General features: G+C 42.6%; 1 protein-coding gene across 1 annotated transcript in view; it reads right to left on the reverse strand.

The window, feature by feature from the left end:
* SLC24A2 (solute carrier family 24 member 2) overlaps positions 1-24282 on the reverse strand; it is a 239438-nt gene extending 215156 nt beyond the window's left edge. Inside the window, 2 exon segments of the mRNA XM_080819423.1 lie at positions 21145-22229; positions 24080-24282. Of these exon segments, the coding sequence (XP_080675549.1) occupies positions 21145-22074 (930 nt within the window). The 5' untranslated portion in view covers positions 22075-22229; positions 24080-24282.
* Between the last annotated feature and the right edge of the window lie 2193 nt (positions 24283-26475).

A 26475-nucleotide genomic window follows, 5' to 3' on the forward strand; every position in this document is an offset into this window, starting at 1 on the left:
GAGAGTCTTAAGCCACTCCACCTTGAGTGCAGAGCCTGATGCGGGGCTTGAGTTCACAACCCCAAGATCACAACCTGAGCCAAAACCAAGAGCTGGACACTCTACTGGCTGCACCGCACCTCCCCAGGCACCCCTGGACAGCTTTTTATATAATGTTGTTATCATGGCTACATTACTTCTTTATTGCTATCAAACAAATTACCACAAATTCCGAAACTTAAAACACCATCATTTATCGCCTTGCAATTTCTCCAGGTCAAAACTCTGGGTGCGGCCTGACTCAGCTTGGGCAATCAGGTTATTATGTGACAACTAATTCACCTTTGGGAGGTGCTAAAGATTACAGAAGCATGCCGGAAGCCAGAAGCGTTCCAGATTATTCTGGAACTAGAAACCCAGATGTATCTGATTCTTATTCAGATGAGGTTCTTGACATAAGTAGGTTCACTTTACTCAGAAAAATACCATGTTGCTGCAGTCCTCCCAGCAAATGCTCAGGTTTATGGAGAAGATTTTGTGGGGAGAAGTCTCTGGCACCAGAAATGTATAAAACTAGAGCTTGGAATCCATGCTCCAGGCTTCTGCTACAGCCTCTTAACAACGGAAATGCTGACCTCAAAATTCCAGAGTCAATCTCTCCAATTTGCCCACCTACGATTCTCCCAGTTGCACTCTGCAACTGGGAAACAACAAATGATGACAGAGTGTCAGTTCCGTAAAGGCAAGGCTCCATCCTCTCTATCTCTGTACGCAACGTGACCAGCAAGGGGCCTGTCCTGCATTTAGCACACCATGCGTCTGATACATTTAAGAGCTTTAGATGAAACTAAACATAGCAGCAAAATACATGGCTGGATCTTAAAAAATGATCCATCCTGAGAAGACATCACTGGTTCATAAATTTGGTTGCAAAGAAGGATAGAGAAAAGTGTAAAGCGATTTCTTTTGTTTCTTTTCCTTCTCCTCTTCCTTCTTCTTCTCACTTTAAGGAATACTCACTTAAAATGGGAAAAGGTTATTATGTTCTTTGTTGGCAAAGATGTAAAACAGAAATATCCCCTTGATAGTTAAAAAAAAAATGGTTTGGGTAGGTGGCGCCTGGGTGGCTCAGTAGGTCAAGCATCCGACTCTTGATTTCAGCTCAGGTCGTGAACTCAGGGTTGTCAGATCGAATCCCACTTCAGGCTCTGTGCTGGTCATGAAGCCTGCTTGATATTCTCTCTTTCCTCCCTCTCTGTCCCTCACCACCTCTAAAGAAAAATGGCTTGAGGAAAAGGCAAAGTTCAAACACCCCAATAAGCCAATGGGATTTCCTAGGCTTTAAAAAATCACAAATAACCCACTGAAGATCTTGACAATGATCTAGACGTTCCAACATGGAAACTTAGAAGATTCTACCACTGAGTGCATCATTTCAATGTCAAACAGGAAGAGCCAGTTTAGGGAGTATGAAAGAAAATAGCCTATGACCCACCAACAGACACAAAATCCATACTTTTGCCTGAATTAAGTTGGTAAAGAAGACAGACTCAAGAAGGGCCCATGAGTTCCAGTCCCCTCATCATTTGCTGTCCACATGGGTAAGACTTGAGAGAGGAACAAAACAACCACCAAAAACCTGTTGGCAGCATCTGCACTTTGCAACTGGGACCATTTCATATGGAATTCTGAACTTACCTTGTTTGGGCCCATTAGGTCTTTAATTAAAAAACAAACCAGCCTAAGAGTTATTATTGGGAAAATACATTCTCCTTGTTCAAAAGGAACAAGAGAGCATGGTTTCCCTCTGTCAGCCCTTGGAACCAGAAAGTCCCATAGGAGTGATGTACATCTTAAAGGTCATTTTGTGGGGTTGGCTTGTGCCTATGCCCAAAGGGAGGGGAGACTCTTGTGAGGTTTGGTTTGTTTTTAATGAGGAAGATGATCCCCTTAAAGAACATGACAATCCAAAACCTCAGGAAAGTTGTTTTACTCCCTACTAATCCCTGGTGTCTCACCAGTCATTCCTGCTCACCAGATAAGTTGGACCTAAAATAGCTCCTCTTCATCTACAAAGTTAAGATCATCTATTCTCCTTGACTCTGTAGCTTACCCCATACTGCAACGTACCTTTCCTCTGAGGCTTCTGGGATTGACTGCAAAACATGCTTACACAGCTCTTTTGTGGCAAGACTGCAACACAATCAGTAGGCAGCCTATTGATTTTTGCGAAGACACTCCTCTTGCCAAGCAAAGGGAAATAAAGAACAATTAGCTTACTCGGAGATCCTACTGTTTACAAAGAAGATCGAAAGGAAGACAATAGGCGCCTAGGCTGGGAATACAAAGTGTAGCCCTTCTATTTAGCTTCCAATTCTTATCAGGCCTGCCATATGGTAGCACGTCAGCCTTACTTAAGTACCAGAGGGCCTTGTTCTGAAATTCTGAAATTCCACAACCATATCTTGTTGATCAGTGTAGGTGTCCAACTCACCAACAGATGGTACCCGGCATTTTACCCATGAAACGCTATGATCTCCATAACCATTTCATAATGAGATTGGACCTGATGAGATCAGGGAGCAGATTTTCATTCTGCACAGAGATTCTGCCAGCTTTTCGACAGCAAAGTGACTTTATGGATTAAAAGCCTCTAAAATTATCCCGTAAAAACAGAGCTATAAACAATGTTCTTCAGCCAGTTCTGAAGAATGAAGTGTTTGCGGGGGGGCAGTGTTGTAGCCATATGGACACTCTCACTTGAATGATGAAAGATTGAGCATGTAGAAATGGATCACTTAAAATCACTGGTAACTACCCTTTTCAGTAAAAAAATACTCTGGTTGCCCTTGGTTTGGCATAGATCGTTCATTCAATAATTGTTTACTGAGCATTTGTTAATTGCCAGCCACTCTTCTAAGGACTCACGTGGGAACAAAATAAATTCTCTGCCCTGATGAAGCTTCTATTTCCCTGACTTCTACATTTCTACTGTAAACCATGTCCTGGCCTATCTGGGGCTCCCAAGGGGTCAGAAAACCGCCCAGTTGGCCCACCGAACTCCTCAGAAGCTCCCTGCTAGATCCTGTTGTCAATCATCATCATCATCATCATCATCATCATCATCAGTCTTTTAAGATAAAATGGGTTAATGTTTATCATTCTGCTTCTTGGCTTCCCAAGGAGCACAGATTTCTGTAATTCAATGTGAGCCACACAACTTGATTGTATTGAATGTTGCTGTGATCAACAGATTTTACTACTCATCGAAGCATTTTTCAATCAGATTTCAGAAATCCGTTGCTCCCTATTGTGCTGAGAAAAGAGAAACAAAGAGAGACCTTGCATGCATCTCAGAACATGATGGCCATTCGCTGCAGGCTTGCACTTTCTTGGCGGTCCCCTTACTTAGTGCTGCTCATCCCAAGCAACCTGTCTGTCTGGCCCGGGTCCTCCCCGCCTTCCCCACTTAAGGAGGCGCAGCTCCCGCAACTCTCCCCTCTTCGCTTCGCTGAATCTTCCCGCTTGCCTGTGTCATGCCCATGACTACACCCATGTGCTTCTTCCCACTTGAAAAACATCTCCTGGCCCTATATCTTCTCCCAGCTTGTCCCCTGTCTGTCTGTTCGCCTGTGCACGAACCTCTAATTCCCATACTCCCATTTCCCGGACCCACTCCACCAAAACTGGTCTTGGCGAGTCACCAAGGACCTCCTCAGTGCAAGGTGGATCTCATTCTCTGTCCCCGTCCTGCTTGGTCACCGCCTGACTTAATCACTCTGTTGTCTTGAGATGCTTTCTGCCCCCGACTTCTGATTCGGCAGGTGTTCTTCCTTCCTCTGCAGCTGCCTCTTCTCCAGGTCCTCTGCTCCCTCCCCCACCTTTCCTTCCCATCTCCATGCTGGAGACCTCAGGACACAGGCCTTTGGCCTCTTTGCGTCTTCATCTACGCTCGCTCACTGGGGATTTTATTCAGTCCCCTGGCTTTCCGAACTACCTGGAGTCTCAGGATTTCTGAACGTGTATCACTCATCTGAATTCCAGACGTGCCTGTAACTGCCTACTGGACACCCCCATTCTAATGTGAAACTTAACCATTTAGGTCTTGAAACTGCAACTGAATGCGGAACCCCTATCTTCCACCGGAAACGTGCTCCTGAAGTCTTCCGCTTCTCAGTTAATGGCAATTCTATTCTTCCTGTTACTCGGGCCCCAAACCTTGGTATCATGCTCCCTCCCTCCCTCCCTTCCTTCCTTTCTTCCTTTCCTTCCTTCCTTCCATTCTTTTTCCTTTCTTCCTTTTTTCTTCCTTCCTTTCCTTCCTTCCTTCCTCTCTCTCTCTTCCCCTTCCTTCCTTCCTTCCTTTCTGTCATGCCCTGTCTCTGACCCACCAGCAAATGCTGCTGGCTCTACCTTCAAGATAAGACCAGAATTTGGCCACTTCTCAGAGCCTCTGTTGTCAACAGCCTGGCCAGGCCACCATTGTCCCCCATCTGGACCATGGCACCATTCACACGAACATGTAGGTCACTGAGCTCCTACTCTATAGTACCATAGCCAGACACACAAGCTACACTGAACAGAATTCAGACTCTCTCAGTGTTTCTGTGGGTACTATCAACAGTAATTATTATATGACTTTCATGCCCAGCGGTACCATAAAAAGTTGCAGTACTCTGTCTTGAGCCGACACTTACCACAGACAGATGTATTTTTGTGTGGTCTTATGGTTCTTCAGATTCTTGTGGCCACTGGCTCTCTTACTGATGTGATGTGTGTCTGCAGATCTGTATGACTTTGTAGGTGTGCACTGCCTGAGATGTATGGCTGAAGGGTGAGCAGAGCCTGTGTTCCACGCCAAGACATGAGTCCTGGTGGGCACGGTATTCGCCCACCTCCAGGACACGGCATGTTTCTCTCTGCACAAAGACGCCTTCTGCTCATCACATCCCGTACTTCCAGAGCTGTCTATAGCTAGGGGAGGAGTGGGGCTGTGCCTTTCCTAATTGGTCTGGTCAGAGCAGGGAACCTTTTACTTTTAAAATCTTTTTTTTTTTTTTTTTTAGATTTTATTTATTTATTTGACAGAGAGAGAGTGAGAAAGGGAACACAAGGAGGGGGAATGGGAGAGGGAGAAGCAGGCAGGGAGCAGGGAGGCTGATGTGGGGCTCCATCCCAGGACCCTCGGATCATGACCTTAACTGAAGGCAGCCGCTTAACGACTGAGCCACCCAGGTGCCCAGCCTTTTAAATTCTGCTTAAGGATAGTGAATAGGCCAGCGGCATGCCTACTATCTGTGTGTATGGACACAGAGCTCTACCCATCTCCTGCCCCAGAGAGACTACGTTGGTCACTTCTAATTTCTTTCTGGGCTGGGAAGCCAGGTAACCTAAACTATTTAAGTTTTGTCTATGGGAAAACATATCGACAGAATCTTATAAAGAGGCTTATGGGGTTGTTGTATGATTAAGAGCCTGAAATTTAGAACTTTGGACTTCTGGTATCTATTTGGCTCTCCAAAGTCCATCTTGGTTCTGTTCTGATCATCTGGACACAGGACTTCCGGAAAAACAGAAGCTTATGAGATTACAATCATATACAAATACAGACTGCCAGAGAGTGGTTTATGATTCTCCTAAGATGACTACATGAATGTTTTTTTGGGATATTCACCTTAGAGTAGTCCTTTCCATAAAGATAATGTATGGGAACCTTACATGAAAATCCTTGAAATCCTTGAAATGCTTGCAATCCTTCTGGCCCTATGTCCTAGTAGGCTCATGTAGTGCCTGCCACTGTCTCTCTGTGTCTGCAGTCCTGCTCGCCTGTGGGCTCAGACGGTGACCCATTCCTATCACCTTGTCAATTACTGCATTATCCCATGAGACAAAGGGAAAGCCGTCTACCCCCGTTTCTTGATATAAAGAACTGGGGACAGATAGACACATATGTAACTCATGAAATGTTGGAGCATTTAATGGGGTAGGAAGAAAACAAAAATATTTTAAAATATTTGCACAGAAACCAAAACTGTTTCTTCATGGACTCCAAGAATCAAACTGAAGGTTTTAGAAGGGGGAGGGGATGGGGAGATGGATGACCTGGTGGTGGGTATCAAGGAGGGCACGGACTGCATGGAGCACTGGGTGTTACATGCAAACAATGAATCATGGAGCACTACAACAAAAACTAATGATGTACTATACTGTATGGTGACTAACATAACATAAAAAAAAAAAAAAAAGAACTGCCATTCAGTGAATCAGTGAAATTCTTGAACAAGTATTTTTGCCCCTGGACTTGTGAGGTTAAGGGTAAGAAGCACAAAGAGCAGCTCACAGCGCATCACAAAATATTGCATATTATTTTTGTAAAGATGGCTAGGAAAAAAAATCTTTAGACCTCTATAATCCAAATCTAGGACTCTAAGAATCTTAATACGAGGCCCCATGCTGATAAGAGTCTCAAAAAGAGCTGTTCAACGACAGAAGGGTCTTCCAGTGATCCACATTTGCAAGAAACTGAACTGAAATGGTGTATGGTACTCTAGGCTCTGTTTGAGTACAAATAAATGATAGAAATCCTGAGCCGGGGCTGCTGAGAGCACAGCTCGGCTGTGGCCCGAGCAGACATACCGATGAGGCACTGACTGTCACGGACATCACAGGGCATCTGGGGGGGCTTGTCTCCCAGAGCCCCAGTGAAGTGAGAGGGAGTTGGATTCATTCTTAGCACAGTTTATGATTACCCACCAGTGAAGCATGTGGTGCTACTTCCCGGGGCATTCCAATTCTTCCTCCTAAAGCACAACAGTATCTTGTCCTGTTCTATTTATTTTCCGTGAGTGTGTATGACTTGCAGAGCGCGAACATGCCAAAACATATGCTGCCCGAGCCTGTCCTCCCATCTCACCTTCGCTTAGCTTTCAAGGTCAGAGCTATTTGTAGCTATGCACTTAATTGGACTTAAAATAAAAGGCAGCCGAGAACAGCAGATTTGTAATGGTCTTTCAAAATAAGCATCAGGAGAGCAGCCTGGCCCTTCTGAACTTACATAAATAAACCAGCGTCTTATTCACGGCCACACAACTCCCTCCGCCGTGCCACCAGTCACTGTGCAGCTGAAGCAAGCTAGAAGCAAGAGAGAAGATGGTTCCTAAGCCCCTTGGAAACTGCCAGAGCTTTGAAACCGTTGTGTATTTTTGTACCACAATTGCATGGTATAAGCGTGATTGCTTGGAGAAGGTCTCTTTACTCTCAGAGCGAGCTCATTAATCAGGTTCATCCAATTACTGCTTATGGTAGACAATGATGGAGTAGATCATTACCATATTGTTATTATTTACTGTATGCTGCGCCATATACTTACAAAATTTTGTTTAAGATAGAGGCAAATGTTCCTAGAGCCTAGAGTAGGAAGATTTATACTGGGGGCAGAGGGGGAAATGGACAGGACTGGCCCACAACCAAGATAGAGAAAGCTAAGCACCAAGGTCCAGATGGGAAAATGGGCAAGGCTCTCATCTGGAGGTGAAGGCCAGTGGCCCAGCTGCTTTCCTGACCAGGGCTTCTGGGTAAGAGGTAGGGAAGGGGATCTGATGACAAGAAACTCTCTTAGATAATACAGAGAAGAATCAGGAGTAGGTAAGGAGGGGTAATGTCGCCAGCAGACCACAAATATCCAGGGACCAAAGTTCAAGTAAATTCACACATTCCCACAATCTCCATAATCAGGAAGCCCTGGACCCCACAAAAACCTGAATCCTTTTCCAGTTCTTAACATCAAGGGGATCGACCTTTTCTCAAGACCAGCTCAAGGGAAGAGGCAGCTTTAGGGTTGGATCCAAGGGACCCAAATCACTCTAGATAGAAGTATGCCTAGAACAGCTTGGAGACTCTAGGGTCCCCAGTCTAGGAGCTGCCTCATCTATGGAGCACATCCCTTAACAACCCACACAATAGGAGAAAATATTTGCAAATCATATATATGATCAGGGACTTGTATCCAGAATATATAAAGAGCTCTTAAACTCAACAATAAGGCAAATAACCTGATTTTAAAAGGGGCAAAATATTTGAATAGACATTTCTCCAGAGAAGATATACAAATGGACGATAAGCTCATGAAAAGATGTTCAATATCATCATCCTTCAAGGACATCCAGATCAAAATCTCAATAAGGTACCATTTCATATCCACTGGGATGGGTATAATCAAAAAGACATAGTAACAAACGCTGGCAGAGAGAAACTGGAACATACATTGCCGGTAGGCATGCAAAATGCTGTGGCCACTTGGGAAAACAGTAGCAGTTCCTGAAAATGTTAAACATAGAGTGAACATATGACCCATCGATTTCACTCCTAAGTTTAGACCAAAGAGAACTGAAAACATACATCCACACAAAACTTATACACAAATGTTCAAAGCAACATGATTCATGATGACTCCTAACATGGAAATGATCTCAGTGTTCATAAACTGAGGAATGGATAAGCCAAATGTGGTCCAGCTGTGTAGGGGAATATTTGGCCATAAAGGCTACTACATGGATTAACCTCAAAAACATTATGCTAAGTGAAAGAATTCGGACCGAAAAGGTCACATATCATGTGATTCCATTTCTATGAAATGTCCAGAACAGACAAATCTATAGCAACAGAAAGTAGACTGGTGGCTTCTAGGGCCTGTGGGGAGAGAGGAAAGGAAGAACCACTACTAATAGGCATAGAGTTTCCTTTTTGGGATGATGAAAATGTTCTAAAATTAGATAGTGGTGCTGGTTTTACAATTCTGTGAATATACTAAGAACCACTGAATTGTACACTTAGGGTAAATCCTGTGGGAGATTATAATTCTATATAATAAATATTTTTCTTTATAATAACAGAACATAGAATATAATAGTCTGTAATAAATTATATCTCAAAAAAATTCTTAAAGCTATAGCTGGAATGATTGGACTTTTAGAATTGGGTGCCCTTACCCATCCTGATACCCATACTTGCAACCTGAGAGGATAGGGGAATTTCTAATGACTTATTTCTTAAGTTGGAAAATTGTTGTTTGCCACTTGACTTTAGTACATAAGCCACTCATGTTATGATTTTTTTCCGGACCCAGACTTTTCATCACATACACTCATCACCACCATTACCAACCTCTCAAAGGGCATTAGGTGCCCTTTGCACTTTTACCTAGGAGCCTGGGAACAAACCCTGCAAATGGGATTGGTTAGTCCCTGAGTCAAGGGCAGTGACTGAATCCAAGACAGAAAACACAGATGCTGACAAACCAACATAAGGAAGAGCCATGACCGGATGGAGACATAACAAGCTAAGATTAAATATTGATGGTGCACATAAGAAAAGAGTAAATGCATTTACAGGGCAGTGACAGGAGGGCACAGGAAAATTTCACAGCTGAGTGAGGTTCAGTGTCATAGATAGGGAAACTGCTTCTCTCTTAATCCTCTGCAAGAACAGAGGGAAAGCAGGTTCAAGTCCGGACACTGAGGATTGAGCTATTAGTCAGGGATTAGTTGGGGCAACTGCCCCTTCATATGGCTGTGTGGGAGGCATGGCAGCAAGGTCCTGAAATGACGGGAGGAAGACACCCCGGGGAGCTGCGGGTTGGGGGTAGAGACACTGGACTTAGGGACAGGGGCTAGTAGCGCAGGGAAGGGACTGATAGGAAAAGAGGTCAGGAGTAGGGCATCTTTGGGTAGGCAGGTGGGACCCCACTCTGCTGAGCACTTTTCCTGCGCAGTTGCATCAAAATTCACAGCCTCTCTATGAAGAAAATTCTATTATTTTTCCGAATTTATAGATAAGCCAAGGTAAGTCCAGAGAGGCTGGAGGCCCAAGATTGTACAGCTAGGATGGTCACACTCTCTCCCAGGCTTAAATAATAATTCCATCCTGTTAAACCTTCACTGTCATACTTAGTCTCAGAAAACAAAGTCCCAGGTTTCTGAAACACACCCACGGTCAGGGTCTACCACAGGCCTAAAATAATAGAAGTGGTTCGACATGTATTTAACTGTTATCCGGAGGCCTGGAAAAATGAAACCAAGCCAGTCAACTTGAGAGGTTAGAGCAACAGATGAGCAGATTTAAGTGGGAGGAAGAGGGCTGCTGAAGGTGAAACCTATGTTTCTACCAGTTGCCTGCTTGCTCAGTTCAACATCCATCAAACAGTAAGAGAGAAAGGGACTTATAGTGCACCGGAAACTTGGCCCTTTCCAGGAAGGTCCTGCGGATGGGTAAGGCAGCCCTCATTACACCTCCAAAGGAACTAAGCTGCTCCAATAGGGTTTCTTAATTGGAAAAGCCCGTGGAAGCAGGTGAGTTCAGGGCTTCATTACCTGATCACCTCTTCTATTGGCCAATCCATAATTACAGGCATATACTTGTTTCTTTCCCATTAGTCAAAAAGCACAGGGGCGCCTGGGTGGCTCAGTCGGTTAAGTATCTGTCTTGGGCTCAGGTTGTGCTCCTGGGAGACCCCACATTAGGCTCGCTTCTCTCTCTCTCTCTGCCCACACTTCACCGACTCCTTTGCTCTCTCTCTCAAATGGATAAATAAAATCTTTTTTCAAAAAAAATGGAGAAGCACAGAGTTATCAGAGCTGGTGGGGACCTAGGAGATACACTGGCCTTTTTATTGTCAGAGAGGAGAGATGTTTGTGGCCAAAGTGCCTGGACTGGGGTTAGACCACCACTCTGTGGGACGGAAAGGACATTACTCTCCAGGCTTGGTTCCCGCCAGTGCAGATTCTGAGTGTATCCTTTAAAGCTGTAAGCGTGAAGCGTGACTTTACTACGGCCTCGTGCCCGGACCCTTTCCAAACCCACCAGTTTTTACCAGCATGAGAACCACGTCTGTATCATTTGGCTTACAAATCCAGCCTTTGAAAAAAAAAAAAAAAGGAAACCAACCTAATTGAAATGCAGCTTTGGTATTCTCGCCAAGGTTCTACTTTCCTCTGATTTCATCTCCCTGTTTCATGCACATTTCTTTTCCACCCGATGACAAGCTCCCTGGGAAACAAGGATGAGTCGAGGCTCAGGGAGCATATCATGCTTTGATCTGCCCCTTCCTTCGCCTGCAATCAGTCTATGTCAGAGCCACAGAGCAAGACATAGCTTGGCGGATGGTGGCATTTTAGGACGCTGTAGAAATCTGTGGGTGGAAGTGACCCAACTGAACGTGGACACAGTGTGTGCTGGGGGATGAAGCCGAGATGACACGTGGATCTGACTAAATGCCTGAAACGGTCCCAATCATGAACATGAGCATGCCTTTGTGTACACATAAGGGTCCCCATAGATCCATGGTCTGTGACTCTAAACAGCCAATTATAAAGAGAAGTTTTTGAGGGTATGAGGCAAAGCCACCACCAGCCCAAAGGGCACTTTGGCTGAATGAAGAAGAGGAACCCCTTCCTCTGGGCAGCCACGGTTCCAAGCCAAAGCACACAGCTTATCCAGCAGAGTGATGTCTGACTTTCTGTCCCTATTCATCCCCTTGGTCAGAAAGATGCCCTTGTGCAGTGAACTAGTACAGAATTTCAGGGCAACCCTGTGAAGAGGAAGAGGAGAAAAAAGAAATTTCTTAACATGATATTATTTTTTAAAACTCAGGTGACAACTGATGGGTGGGTCAAGAAATTAGAGGGTTGCAATTGGTTTTTTGATAACATGGGAAGTTTAAGCAATAAAAAGTGCATCACACTTAGATTTTATTTTTGTATGTGTATGTAAGCATGATCCTATGTCTGTGTGCATGTACACACTGTGCAACATGATGGGTTAGAATGGAAATGGATTTCTACGAGAGGTCATGGTAAAAAATATCTGAAAGTCACTAACTGAACAGAGCCTAATACGAAATGTGAATCAAATTTGGGGGTTTGCGCTTGTCTTTATCGCCAGCTGTCCAGTGAGAAGCACCAGGAGAAGAGCAGGAATTTAGGAGTCAGACCCAAGTTCAAATGCAGGTTAATACCACTCAGTTGGGACCTCAGGCAATCCCTTATGTTTCCTGACTCTCAGGTTCCTGATATGCAGGTGGAGAGGATCTCTATCTGAGGGTTGCTGGAGTAAGGACCTGGTACGAAGCACATGACCAGTTTTGAGACCTCTCTCTTCTCTCAACTGTGGAGAGACAAGCATCCCAGGGATGCACATGGAGCTGCCAAGGTGAGTCTTCCCAGATGAAAGCCACAAATGCTGAGCAGGTCTAGAATCCCGCTGGAAACTTTAAATGACTTTCTCCCAAGCGATTGGTTCTCTTGTTTGGAACCAATACCTCCCACCACATGCCCAAGGCAAGATTATTGTTTGGCAAAGCCAATAAGTCATTTGCGTGAAAATAGCACAGGTAAGCCAATTTAGAAACAGAGTTTGGTGGCATGGGTATGGTTAGGGTCCGGCTTTCTGTTTTAGGTAAATGTATTAGGTTATTAGTACTCCACGTAGGATACACTAGAGCTTCCAAGGACAGAAGCGCAAGCTGGAAGCAACGTTTTAGATCATCCGGGTCAAGTCTCCCATTTTCCAGATGAGAAAACAGGGGTCTTAGGTGGAACAGACTCCCCGAAGGTCACATGGCCAGTCCCTGGGAACCTCATCTCCCAACTCCCGAGTCATAAGGCCTCCTTCAAAATAATTCATCCTTTAAAACAAAAAACACAAAAACCTCCTGGCTTTATATGAGTGTGGAAATCATGGAGAGGGATGAAAGCTAATGTTTGTAATTCTCAACATATACTTGTAAGAGATCTTCGAATCATCACAAAAACATTAAAAATGACACAAAGGATATACAGCAAACTGGCAACCTATTAAAAATTAATTCTCAATAAACATATTTTTCCATACCAACCTCTCAAAGATATGCAAATTAAAACAACGAAATGCTATTTTCACTGTGAAAACATAAAAACATTAAAAATGATAATAGTCAACACTATCAAGTATGTTGCAATGTAGCAGAACCTTTAAAATGCTCATAAACTTTGATCCAGAATTTCTGTTTTTCTGTAATCAGAATGTGTGTGTATGCAAGGCTCTTTGTTGTACCATTTTTTATAGTAGTGATATATTTGCAACATTTTATTTTTTTATTTATTTTTTTTTTTAAAGATTTTTTATTTATTTAACAGACAGATCACAAGTAGGCAGAGAGGCAGGCAGAGAGAGAAGGGAGGAAGCAGGCTCCCTGCTGAGCAGAGAGCCCGATACGGGGCTCGATCCCAGGACCTTGGGATCATGACCTGAGCCGAAGGCAGCGGCTTTAACCCACTGAGCCACCCAGGCGCCCCTATTTGCAACATTTTATAATATGAAAAGGACTTTCTTTTTTACAATAATACTAAACAAGGAATTACATTTAATGATATGAGGAAATACTCATAAATAGTCAAGTTAAACAAAAAAAAAATTAAATGGGGGTACTTGGGTGGTTCAGTTAGTTAAGCATCTGCCTCCAGCTCAGTTCACGATTCCTAGGATTGAGCCCTGACTTGGGCTCCCCAGTCAGTGGGGAGTCTGCTTCTCCCTCTGCCCTTCCCCATGGTTGTGCATGTTCTCTCTCTCTCTCTCTCTCTCTCAAATAAATGAAATCTTAAAAAACTGAAATGTTAAACACTCAAGTTTAAGGTTATGCAAGTCCAATATGATTCCAATTTATCTAAATACTTAGATACATATGTGAATATATGTGTGTGTATGTGCATGTGGAAAAAGTCTGGAAGAATACATGCAAACATGCAGAACTAGTTTTGGATGGTACAGTGGAGAGATTATGGGTTATTTTAAACCTCTTTTATATATTTTGATGTGTTTTAAAAATCCTGTACAATGAATATACTACTTTCGTATCTGGTAAAAATATTATTTAAAAGGCAAATTTAAAGTGTCCCAAATAACTTGGTTAGAATTGCCTGTTAGATTTGACTCCAAATTCACCATTGGTAGGATTTTTGTTGATGAGAAGCTTTATTGTGGTGGTTAGGCTGCATGAAACACTCTGAGAGTACTCAGTTAAAATTTCATATCAGTATCTCTTGTTATATGCATTATCTTCTGAAAAACCCACAGCCTGAAACATATATTTCTGGCAATATAATAGACCAAATATTCGGAGAAACAATTCTTAGTAGATCGTACCCCAAAATGTTGTATATAATGTTTTTTAAATTATCTAACTATGTTAGTGAGGAGTCAGGGGTTTCTTAGAATCAACACTACCAAGTAAGCACAAATCCTTTAAAAATTTCTATCACTGGCTCACTCACATGGGTTTGGAGTCTGAGTTCACACTATGTGGGTAGAAAAAGTCAAACATCTAGGTTAGGATGATGCCAGGCTGGTTGTGTTATCAGTCACCTGCCAAAGAACAAATACATTCCTATTCAGAAGAACACACTTAAAACCCAGGCTTCAATGACTTTCCATGGGTAAAGTTCCAAGGGATAGGAATTCAGTTTTTTGTTTTTTAAATCACTACATATGTAAGAAAGCAACACTACATGATCGAGAATCAGCAACAGCAACACTAAATCTGCAAGAACATTGTCACTATGAATATTGATTATGAAATATAAATGAATTTAATATTTCTAAAGAAATAAAAGAAGTCAATGCATGATTAAGGAATGAGAAACAATGAAAGTCAGCCTGACAGATATGAAAGAGCCACAAAAAACTTCTAGAAATGAAAAATACAATAATGTTAGAAACTTGATGGATGAGCTCTAGAGCAGAGTAGACAAAATTGAAGAGAAAATGAGAAACTAGGAGGTTGACATAAAGAAAGGAGCAGAATGAGGGACAGAGACAGAAAAAAAGGAGCAGTTACAAGATGTGGTAGACGGGTTGAGATGGGGTATCTGTTTAATCGGAATTCTACAAGACCGTAGGAAGAATGAGGTAGAGCGGAAACTGGTAGAATGCACTAATCTCCAAATTCAGGAAGTCTAGTGAATCACAAGTAGGGGATAAATAAATGAGAAAACAATACCTGACATGGCACAACGAAAACAGTAACCACCAGAAACAAGGAGAAAAACCTTAAATAGAGTCAAAGAGAAAAGACAGATTTCTTGCAAAGGACCAACATTTACACTGAGAGCAGCTTTTTTTTTCAACCTCAAAAATGGAAGCCAGAGACAGTGGAATATAATTTTCCAAGTCAAATGAGAAAGTAATTTTCTACCCACACTGTCTTTCAGGATTGAAAGTGAAATTCATCTCTAAGTAAATACAAACAGGAGCACCTACTAGGAATAGATTTTTGCTAAAGGAACTTATGAAAAATGTAAGTCAGTAGAAGAAAAAAGGTCCAAAATGGAGAAAAGAGTGAGGAGGGGGAAAGCTGGTGAAAATTGTTAAGTCTAAAATCACCAATGGCATGACGACAACGTCTAGTTTGTAGGGTTAAAAAAGTGAAGTTATACATCAATAAAGCTGTTATAAAACATGAAGACAGAACTTAAATCATGGACTTCGGATCATATACAGCAGGGGAGAAGTGATAGGGTTAAAATGTCCTAAGGTCCTTGGGTTATTTGGCAGGAGTGTAATTAACCTATACTATGTTAACTATACATATTAAAATTTATAGGCCAACACTAAAAGAATAGAAATAGAGTGTATAAATCCCACACTATTAAAGGGAAAAAGAAATTTAAGGAAAATAATTCAATGCCCCTCCTTCTCCAGAAAAAAGGGTGGGGGGGGGGCGGATTAGAAAGAAACAGAAAGATCAGAAGGAATAGAAAATAAAAAGTAGCATAATAGAAAGAATCCAAATGTAACAGTAATGACAATCAATGTAAATAAACGAAACTTTCCAGTTAAAAGATAATGATTGTCAAACTGAATTAAGCAAAATGTAGCTATATTCTGCCTACTAGGGAGTTATTTAAAACAAAAGAAGTTTGAAAATAAAAGAATGAGAAAATGAAACCATCTACACTGAAGATGTACTTGCCTCCCCAACAGCCAAAGAAGAGTTCAACATAGCAATCCCATTCCTTATTAAAGTTAAAACACAAACGTTCTGGTTCTGCCAGAAAGAGACAGAGAGAAAAGGAAAGAAAAGGGAAGAGAGGAATGGGGGGGTGGGCAGGGGATGGACAAAGCAGGAAGGGAGGAAGGAAGGGAAATGGTGGTAAATCCTTGCTCTCAAGATTGCCAGGATTCACAAAGTTTAGGTCTTCTCTTACTGGAGAAATCAGGGAAGCAAGGATGAAAAGCCAAATGTAATCTGACTTCTGTGTATTAAAATCTGCTGGGCTTTCTAGGTCTGTTGAAATGCCTGTTCACTCTCCGAATCACATGCAGTAACCAAAGCGTTTGCTTTTAATGTAAGTAGAAGGAAAGAAAGCAAGGGAAAGAGTGCCATGCTGTATTTCTCGATAAATATACTACATTCACAGACATCTAGTCAGTTAAGATTTTTTTAAAAGATTTTATTTATTTGAGAGAGAGACAGTGAGAGAGAGCATGAGAGGGGAGAAGGTCAGAGGGAAAAGCAGACTCCCCACAGAGCTGGGAGCCTGATGTGGGACTCCATCCCAGGACTCCGGGATCGTGACCTGAGCCCAAGGCAGTTGCTTAACTAACTGAGCCACCCAGACGCCCTCAGGTAAGAATTTTAATGCCTAAATTTTCTTTCTTGTGACAAGGACAGAGATTTCCAAATCTACTAAGTAATACTATCCATTTATTTATTATAAAGATGATCTTACCTTACCTTCCTTAAAGTTTGTACATGAATTTTACTAACTCATTTATTAGGAAAGGAAACAAAGGTTGAATATCTAGAATCTTCCGTGCCATAAGCAACCTTGGACCTACACACTTGGATTGATAAGATTATTTGTGGTTTAGCACCTTATAAGAACAACTTCACTTTGTGAGGAATATTTATAGTATTATTCCAGTTTTGTTTTTCTCATGAACATTAATAACAATCTGAACCACAAAAACTCTATGTACAAACAACTTTTCAGAAATATACAAACTGAACAAAGCAAAGCACACCTAAACTACTAACTAGCCTACCCTTCCACGATCCAGCTTTAAGCACCTTTATTTAGACTGTCCCCTTCGTCAGAACTGGGCTGACTTGCTGTCAGATTATAATGCCAAATCTCAGAAGAAGTTAAATACCATGGACAGCTGCTTTCTAGGCCAATGACGGCCTAGCGCAGGAACAGATCAAGGGACCAGAAGCACCGTAAAATGCTCTGGATGTCCTGAGATTCTGCGGCTTCACATCCTGCAGGATTCAGAGTTATTCCTGACCAATTTGGAGAGGTTTTTAGAAGAGAGGCCCAATCATGTACAAATAAGAATACCCTTAAAACAAAAATCTCTGCTCAGCTTTGGTGTCTCTCAACCCCAGTTCACGGCTTATTTATTTCAAGCCAAAGTCTACACAATAAAATTTCAGGACAATAAATGCATTTGGAGGATTCCTTAGAGTTTATGATAATACCTGGCCTGCATGTATCCACTCTATGTGAACGAGGGCTTATAAATATCATACCGTGACAAACAGTCTTTGCCCCAAAGGGAGACAATGACCTGCTTAACTCAGTGATTCACTGGCATGAATTCCAGTTTTTTTAAAAATGTGAAATTCTTGAATTTAAAATAATGTATGTTAGTGGTGCCTGGGAGGCTCAGTTGGTTGAGCGTCGGACTCTTGTTTTCAGCTTAGGTCATGGTCTCAGGGTCGTGGGATGGAGCCCCACAGCAGGCTCCGTGCTCAGTGGGGAGTCTGCTTGAGATTCTCTCTTTCTCTCTCCTCTGCCCCTCCCCCCACTCACATTCATGTTCTCTCTGTCTCAACTAAATAAATAAATCTTAAAAAAATAATTTATTTTGACTCACTTTTCATTTAAGAACAGATGATAAAAGGAAAAGAACTAACATTTATTGAACAACCCACGTTTGCCAAGGACTATGTTAGGTGCTTAGCATTCATTTCTTCATTTAATAATTTTCCTAGCTCCATGAAGTAGGCATTATTCTTTTCTTTCTTTCTTTTTTTTTTTTTTTTTGGCATTATTACTTTCATGTCCAAATTAGGGAACCGGGGCTCAAAGAGTTTATATAACTTCTGAGATCAGCTGGCTGATTACAGGCTGAGGTCAAAACCCTTTTTTACCATGAGTCAGTGTCCCAGATCTATTCACCCTGTCATAACATCACACAACTTTTCAAAAAGGATATTATTATCACTAAAAGAAATAATAGTAATAACAAATAAAAACCACACACAGGGTGTAAAAATTAAATGAGATGAGAAACTATTACTATAACTATGAAGAAATATGCCAGCTCACATTTTTCCATGTTTCCTAGTTGCCCCATGACATATATCCTCAATAATGGAACCAAATTAGAATTTTCAACTTGCCTCTGAAGCAAATAGTTTCCAAAACAGTTCACTGCCAAGAGCGCAGCAGAGCTGATGATTTTTTAGCAAGAACCGCTGATGATATGTATAAGAACATCTAAAATATGTTTCCTCTAGTTTCCCAAACTCCCATGCTCCATAGTTGTACAAAGACAACCACAAAAAACATGCTATTTTGCTTCCTAAATTCTTCTACAGCGCATTCCTCTCCATGAAGACTTCACTGAGGGCTGCATTTGGGTTAGGGTCTCTTAGCTGCATGGTTTGATGATATCAGAAGCACTGGCTTCTGTAGGATGGTGGGGTATGTCTTCAGAAATCAGCTCTACAAATTAGAGAACTAGATGGCCACACTCAAAGACTCATCCCTCTTTGAGACAGCTTATGTTCAGTGTTTGGGCAGCAAAACCTCCATGAGATTCTGAAATCAAGCATATGATAAAGACTAACAGCTGAAATAAAAATTTTTTTTTCCAACGACCCTTCAAAATGAAATTGGCAAGGTGAAATTTCCTAAAGGAAATCTCCTATCATTATGCACAGTTCCCCCTAAGAAACGTATTCTAGCATTTTTGAGGAACACCAAACAAGACATAGCTATGTTTAAAAAAAATTCTATTCTCATGATAATTTATAGTTCAATGTAGTTATTGAATGCCAAAAGAAATAATAACGATTAAAAGGAATAAATTAAAGCTACTTAGTGCTAATAAGGTAAATACTACAGTCAACATAGTTTGGGGGAAAAATAAAAAACAAGAGAAATAGACATGAATCCAATCTACTCCCTTCTTAAACTAGGTAAACCCAGAATTTCCAAATTTAAAAACTGCACAATATTAAGCATAGCACTGAATTATGGATTTGCATAACAACTGCTAAGGATTGTCAGCCTAAGCTGCTGGCTTTCAAGTACAAAAATGACATGACAGTCACCTACTGTATAGGTAAATATCCTGCCAGAGCTCCTTTAATGAATGGTTTATAATTGATTAAGTATTGCCTGTAAACTGTATTTAAAAAGTTATTCCCAAACGTGCAGAACCAGCTCCCCCTCAAATCAGAATATAAAATCCCCGTGTTCTAAATATACCTTTGGATTGCTCTGTAAATTCCTTTATCACAAATGTTGTCAGTATAACCTTCAGCAGAATCTGTGATTAAGTTAGTGAAGTTCCACTGTTGTGAAACAAAACAAAAATATACTGAGCCCTCAAAAAGACTTTTTACCCTTGATGTGCCCAGTGTATTTATAAGACGACAAATTGTTTCCTTGACTCTAAACAAATATGCCCTTCCCTTGGCAATTATTAAGTACTCTAATTGAAATAAACACATAGATTATTAATGTGAACCACTCAAACTAGCAATCAGGCTTGAGGGATCATCCTTTTTGGCTACAAAATTAGAGCAGGAAGAGGGGTCCAATGATACCCACAAGGATATATATTCGGTTCTAACTTCTGAATGCTTACTTGCCATGTTTACTGCTAAATAACTTTTTGGTTTTTTTTTAATACAGTTTCTAACTAACAACCATATGCTGAGTGAAATGTCAGAAAAAATATAGTAGAAAACATTTTTCTTTTACACGTAATAAATAGTATTATTGGCATTTTGGTTTTTGGGGGGTTTTTTGTTTGTTTTTTGTTTGTTTTTTGCTTCCATGTCATGGTTGCCACAAACATGATGGGTGGTCATCCAACCTGAACATAAAGGAATTATGCTAAGTTAGTATCTTTTTTTTTTTTTGATAAAATATCTCACCCTCCACTCAACATCTGTTTTTTGCATACATGAGATTTTCCCCAGATGCTCGTATGAAAAATCTGCATATGTATTTTGGTTTTCTGTTTAAAATCACATTCAGAGACAACATTCCAATGTTAGGATATAAATCAGAACTTCATTATATACTTAACCCAAGATTTTTTGGTGTTGTTTATTTAAAAAAATTGGTTTACCTTTTTGCAGAGCAATTCATTCTCAGCCCTATATCAATGTGCTCACCATCTAAGTGGAAGGATGGCCACTCTTATCATGAAACTCCCTCAAATTCTACTGTAAAATTATTTTGGGTCATATTTATCATGGCATGCAAAGTGGGCCATCAAGCCATGGAGACAGACAGCAGGGCTTGGCAATGACTCCCTCTCATGGATCTCCATCAGCTCCTGGTCAAGCGGTCTGAAGATCATTGTGTGGATTAAGAAAAATGGCTGTGACCATTTCCAATGACCAGTCCTTCTGGGCCCTGCTGCTCACTTAAAGGTACAGCTCTGATGACACAAGCAAACTTTCTTCCTTAAACGTCTTTAAAAAGATGGTTCTTGATCATTGTCACATACCTACTTAAAAAAAAAAAAAATACCTGCAACTTGCTGAGTTACACACACACACACACACACTCCTGTGAAAATTAAATTGCTCACAAAATCATTATGCCTACTTCCAGATGCAAATAACTGTTGAGTCCACTCTGGGATACTTATGTAACCCGTATTTATCAATGCTTGACTCGGAAGCCAGGAGCTTGGGAATTCAGGAGACATCCACCAGAATATCCCCAAATTATGTTTCCCACTGCCCTGTCAGTCTGGCTATCACAGAATTGCAGAAAGCAATCTGCTACCCACGTTAGCCCCAAACCCCATCCCATTAAGAAAGTGGTAGATCTCAAATACATAATCATTCAGAACATTAAATAAACAATTACCACCACCAACCTTCGCTTGGGCCTCTGGAGCTGTCACCTTGACGACTTTATTGCGGTTTATCATTTGCTTCACCCATCTTTCTACTTGGACGTTGAATTTCATGAAAACCACATAGCCAAAGTAAGCTGTCAAGAGAAGCAAGCTTTCCCACCACATGATAACATTATCCAGGAAAAATATGATCAGCATGATCAAGTCAACGATGTAGAAGGACACATCCCGAAAGAGCGGCCACCATGTCAGGTTTAAAATTTCTCTAGAAAACAGAGCACACATGCCAATAACAAAGAGGATATTGAACACCGCTGAGCCCACGATTGTGCCTATGCCAACATTGCTGTGAGCAATAAATACCCCTATGAGAGATGTGAAAAGTTCAGGGGCAGAGCCCCCCGCGGCCATAAAGGTGGCTCCGGCCACATCATCAGATATGCCCAATTTCTCAGTGATGACAGTCAAAGAGGGAACAAAGAACTCATCACAGACAATGGCTAAGGCTATGAACATGTAGATCATTCCAATGACGTGCAGAATGATGGCGCCTCTTCTTCGCTCCTCGAGGGAAAAGATGTCTCTTGGGTAGTCTCCCTGGGCATGATCTGAAGCATTCTCAGATGTGTCTTCCTGAGAAAGAGGGGGCTGTGGAGTATAATCCAGGATCTTGTCATTTAAATCTAAGAGAGTTCTCTGATGGTAGCCGTGTATGGCGCTAGAGCCACTTGCCCCCACAGCCTCTTCTGTGCTCTGGGTCTCCGTCTCAGAAAAGGCACTGATTGAAAACGAGACAGTGCTAATGGCGACTAGGCCCATGAGAAGGCCCAAGATTCGAATTAACTTCAGTTTTTTCCTGACATTATAATGTCTCCTGCAGCCAGAGAGTGACTTCTCCAAACACCATTTCTCCAGGAAAGGGATGGCAGTGCTTTGGTGCAGATCCATCCTGGGTCTTCTGCTGGATGTGGTGGTCTTCCGATGGTAGACTCAGCCAGATGGCTCTCTCATACTTCTCTTCACTTTACAGTCAACAGTGCTTGTGGGGCCCTTCCACAATCAGGGGTTCTTATGCTTCACGGGAAATATTTTCGACATTTATGCTTAAAGAAAAATTAAAGCAAGGATAAGTAAATGACAAAATCCTAAGTCTTTTCTACAAAAAGAACTTCGCGGGTATGATAAAGTCCCATCCTGGGTTTGACCTTGGGTAAGTTAGTTCCTTCACTGTGCCTCTGTTTCCCCATCCCAGAAACAAGAACAATTACAGCATCTGCCACCAAGGACTGCTTTGAAGAGGAAACCTTTAGAATAAGATGTGGCACCTAGTAAGCACTTATAGCAATCATGTATTTATATACTCAAACATATTGGTAAGCCCCATGTCCATTAGACTATGTAGAAGTGTGTGTTAAATATAAAAAAAACTTGTAGATGAAAACCTATCAGTTTATCCCACCTTTAATCATGTAACAAATAACCGCCCAGTGATAAAAGATACCACTTCTTTTAGAACTATCTAAGTACTTGACAACCAATAATTACTCATTGCGTTTTCTTTCAACCCAATTATATAATTCCAGTTAAAGGCACAATTTTCTGATTTAATCTGTCATTTGAAAGCACTGAATGCCGGAGGAGTCAGCACTCTTTTTCTATACACATAAAGATCTCAGCGTCTTATTTTTCATGAAAAGCTTCTCCTATGTCTGATGCAGGAAAATAGTCCTTTAAAAATTTAAGTTTACAAAAGAATGTTCTGGTGACATGGACCGTCTTCCCTAAACATCCAGATATTGTTTTCAGCTAAAGCTTATTTTTAAAAACAACCTTTAGTCATATGTAAATTAGACAGCATAGTAAATCAAATAACTCCTAACAAGTAGGTTATTTCTGGAAACTCAATGTGTATTTCGTAGACAATAAGCAAGCTGCAGCAACACCTCTGTCCACAACATCTGACAAAAAGGGCCCCGACACCGACTCTTCTAGTAGGCTAGAATTTCATGCAGTTTTCATTCTCTATCCCACAGAGATGGGTAAAACTAGATATCTAGACACGACAGCGGATATTCTGAGGGCTCCTATTTAAATTTTTCTTTAAAAACACGGTTGTTGTTGTTTTTTACATTAACGATTTCATTTTAGAGGCTCGCTGAGATCATCTCAGGTGTAAAATAAGCTAATTAAACACACGCCAGTTAAACACCGAGATTAGCTGGAGCTCAGGTTTGCAGAGCAGAGCAAGAACACAAGTCAAACCAGGCTAAGATGCTGCTACCCATGAGAGATTCTCGGCTGGCTGCAGATGTCGACGCTTAGCACCAAAGATTAAGCGACTCACAGCGCTCCGGGGATTGTCACAATGCCTGGCCAGGGCTACAGGCAGGGACAGACTCAACTCCCAGGGCGCAGGGTCAGCTCCAGCGAGTCTGCTCCCCCTGCAAACCCGCCGCTTCGCTCCAGGGGAGCTGCCCCTGCTGGAGAAGTGCACCCCGAGCCTCGCCCCAACTTTGCTTTGTGTGGTCCCAAACTTTCCCTGGTGGGTTAACAGGAAAATAAAACTAAAGGACAGACGCCCCACTAGCAAGCGTAGACGCAGCTTGGGAAGGCGCTTGGCCCGCATCTCCCCGAATTGTTTATGGGTGGTTTGGGGAAGGTGAGCTTTCCTCCGGCGAGTCTACTCCGACGGCAGGCCCTGCCCCGCCGCGCCCCCCACCTCGGAGCCGGAAGCCAGGGCGATCGGGGTAGAAGAAGCTGGGGGCTCGAAACCGCGTCCCTGAGCGGAGAGAGTTAGCTAACTCCTTGCGGGGCCTGGGGTACCCACGTCCACCGCGGAGCCACCTGTGAGGCTGTGGTGCAGCGGCGGGATGCGCGCCACCGGATCCAGGGACAACGACCGCTGCGGCCACCAAGCCTGGAGGCTGGCGGGGACTCGGCCGCCCGCACTTACCGGGATCCGCCAGGAGGACGCGCACGCGGCGGGGCCCGAGCGCGGCCCTCCACTCGGGTCCGCCGCTTTCTCTGGCCCTCCGCCTCCCTGCTCCGAGGCCCGGTCTCCGGCTCCGGCTGTCGCCCGCCGCCGCTCTGGCCGGCCGGGGCTGGGATCGGGAGGAGACTGAGCCGCCGCCAGCCCCGCGCGCCGCCTCCGGTGCTGCCCGGCCCCCGCCGGCCCCTCCCTCTCGTCTCTGCGCGGGGAGCGTGGCCACAGCGTGCTCAGCTCCCGCGCCCTCTGCTCCACGCCTCCTGGGCGCAGAGGCTACGCCGGCAGCCGTCTCTTAGGAGATTTCTCCGCAGTGGGGACGGGGGTCAGGATTTGCAGGCGAGCAAGGACAGAGAGGAGAAATCGTACAGGTCGGTGACGCGCCTGATTCCCAAAGCCTGAAAGTGCTGCCAACTTTGGGGTTTAGCTATGCTGGGCCCCTCCTCTCCCAATTATCTGCAAAAAGTGACAGCAGTCATATATTTCTTTAGGAGGCTGTGTGATGTGTAATGGTGGAAGAGACGTTCTGTGAAAAGGCATAAAGGCCTGCAGGGCTGTGTGTTCAGGCCCAGGGGTCTTGAAATCTCAGGTTTGGAAGGTAGGGACACGGAAAGATCTTGAGTCTTGCAGGCTGACCTTTCATTTAATGGGTGAGGAAATTGAGATCTAAGACGTGGTGTCATTTTGAGTCACAGGGCTGACATGTTGGCTTCTGGACTCCCAGCCCAGTGCTCTTTCTTGCCCTGTTTGGAAAGCAAGATTTCCTGGACCACGAGAAATTGAGTCAGTCTTTTGGGGGATTAGAGACAAGAATCTGGCCTAAAGAGTGGAAGATGAGACACACAGGTTACCTTCAGAAGCCATTTTTAGCCAGCCCTGTGACCAAGACCAAAACTATCAAGAGGTACCCACCAGGAAAACCTTTGGGGCTTACAGCTACCTGTTTTCTACTCTCTTCACCCTCCACCCTCCTGTTTTCTATCTTAGAGAGGGTTTCATGTCTTCCTGGGGTTGGGGGAATGTCCTCATTCATATCCAGAAAGCTCACTACCTCTGATTTTGAGGAAAACTCTATACTCAGATTTCTAATACTTTTTCTTGATAAGTCAAGAGAAGCCTTGGAAAGGGACAAATCCCCTTTTCTCCCATCAAAACCAGGCATTTAAGACTACTGTCTTATTAAGGATTTAGGTGCTATTTTGGAAGTCACAGGCTGAACATTTTTTTTAAAAGATTTTATTTATTTATTTGACAGAGATCACAAGTAGGCAAAGAGGCAGGCAGAGAGAGAGGAGGAAGCAGGCTCCCCGCTAAGCAGGGAGCCTGATGTGGGGCTCAATCCCAGGACTCTGGGATCATGACCTGAGCCGAAGGCAGAGGCTTTAACCCACTGAGCCACCCAGGCACCCCATGGCTGAACATTTTTAATCTTTACTTTTTATTTTGGAATTTTCAGACATATTCAAATATAAGAGAATAGTGTAAGGAAACTCCAGAGGGGCAATTATCAACCCATGGCCAATCTTGTTTCATCTATACCTCTTTTTCCTGTGCCATCATTTTATTTTTTATTTATTTGTATTTATTTATTTTTTTAAAGATTTTATTTATTTATTTGACAGAGAGAGATCACAAGTAGGCAGAGAGACAGGCAGAGAGAGAGGGGGAAGCAGGCTCCCTGCTCAGCAGAGAGCCCGATGCCAGGCTCCATCCCAATGAGACCATGACCTGGGCTGAAGGTAGAGGCTTACCCCACTGAGCCACCCAGGTGCCCCATTCCTGTGCCATCATTTTAAAGCAAATCCCAGACATTTTATCGATAAATATTTACAGAAAGCAAGGTAGCTACCAACCACTACGAGGGTTGTGTCAAAAGGACCTAAGAATCAGTTAAAATAGGTTCCCACCAGGCAAGGATGGGTCATTTTGAACACCCAAATTCATAATAATTGCAATTATTTCAGACATATCAAATATGATTATATCTGTAAGTTCCTAATAATTCTAAAGCAACTCAGTTGATTGGTCACTGTTGAGGATCAAAAGGGAATGAATGTATTGTTTTGAAGCTCTTAAAAAAAAAAGAGAGAGAACAGCCATGCATTTATTTTGCCTTTTCTAAATACAAAATGGATTTCAGGGTAACCAATTAGGCTATATGTTTACTCTGCCTTTGTCTTTATTTTCCTGGCCCAACAATCCTAATATTCTCTGATGCAGTGGATGTCTCTGGCTACATGGGGTGGGGTGGGGGAGGGGCTGGATCTTCTACACAAGTTTCTGCTTAAGAGAAGAAAATTGTAATATATTTTTTTAGGAATATTCCTATAACTATAAAGAACCAACTTTTTATTTTTTAGATACCT

Source organism: Martes martes (assembly GCF_963455335.1).
Source record: "Martes martes genome assembly, chromosome: 12".
Lineage (NCBI taxonomy): Eukaryota > Metazoa > Chordata > Mammalia > Carnivora > Mustelidae > Martes > Martes martes.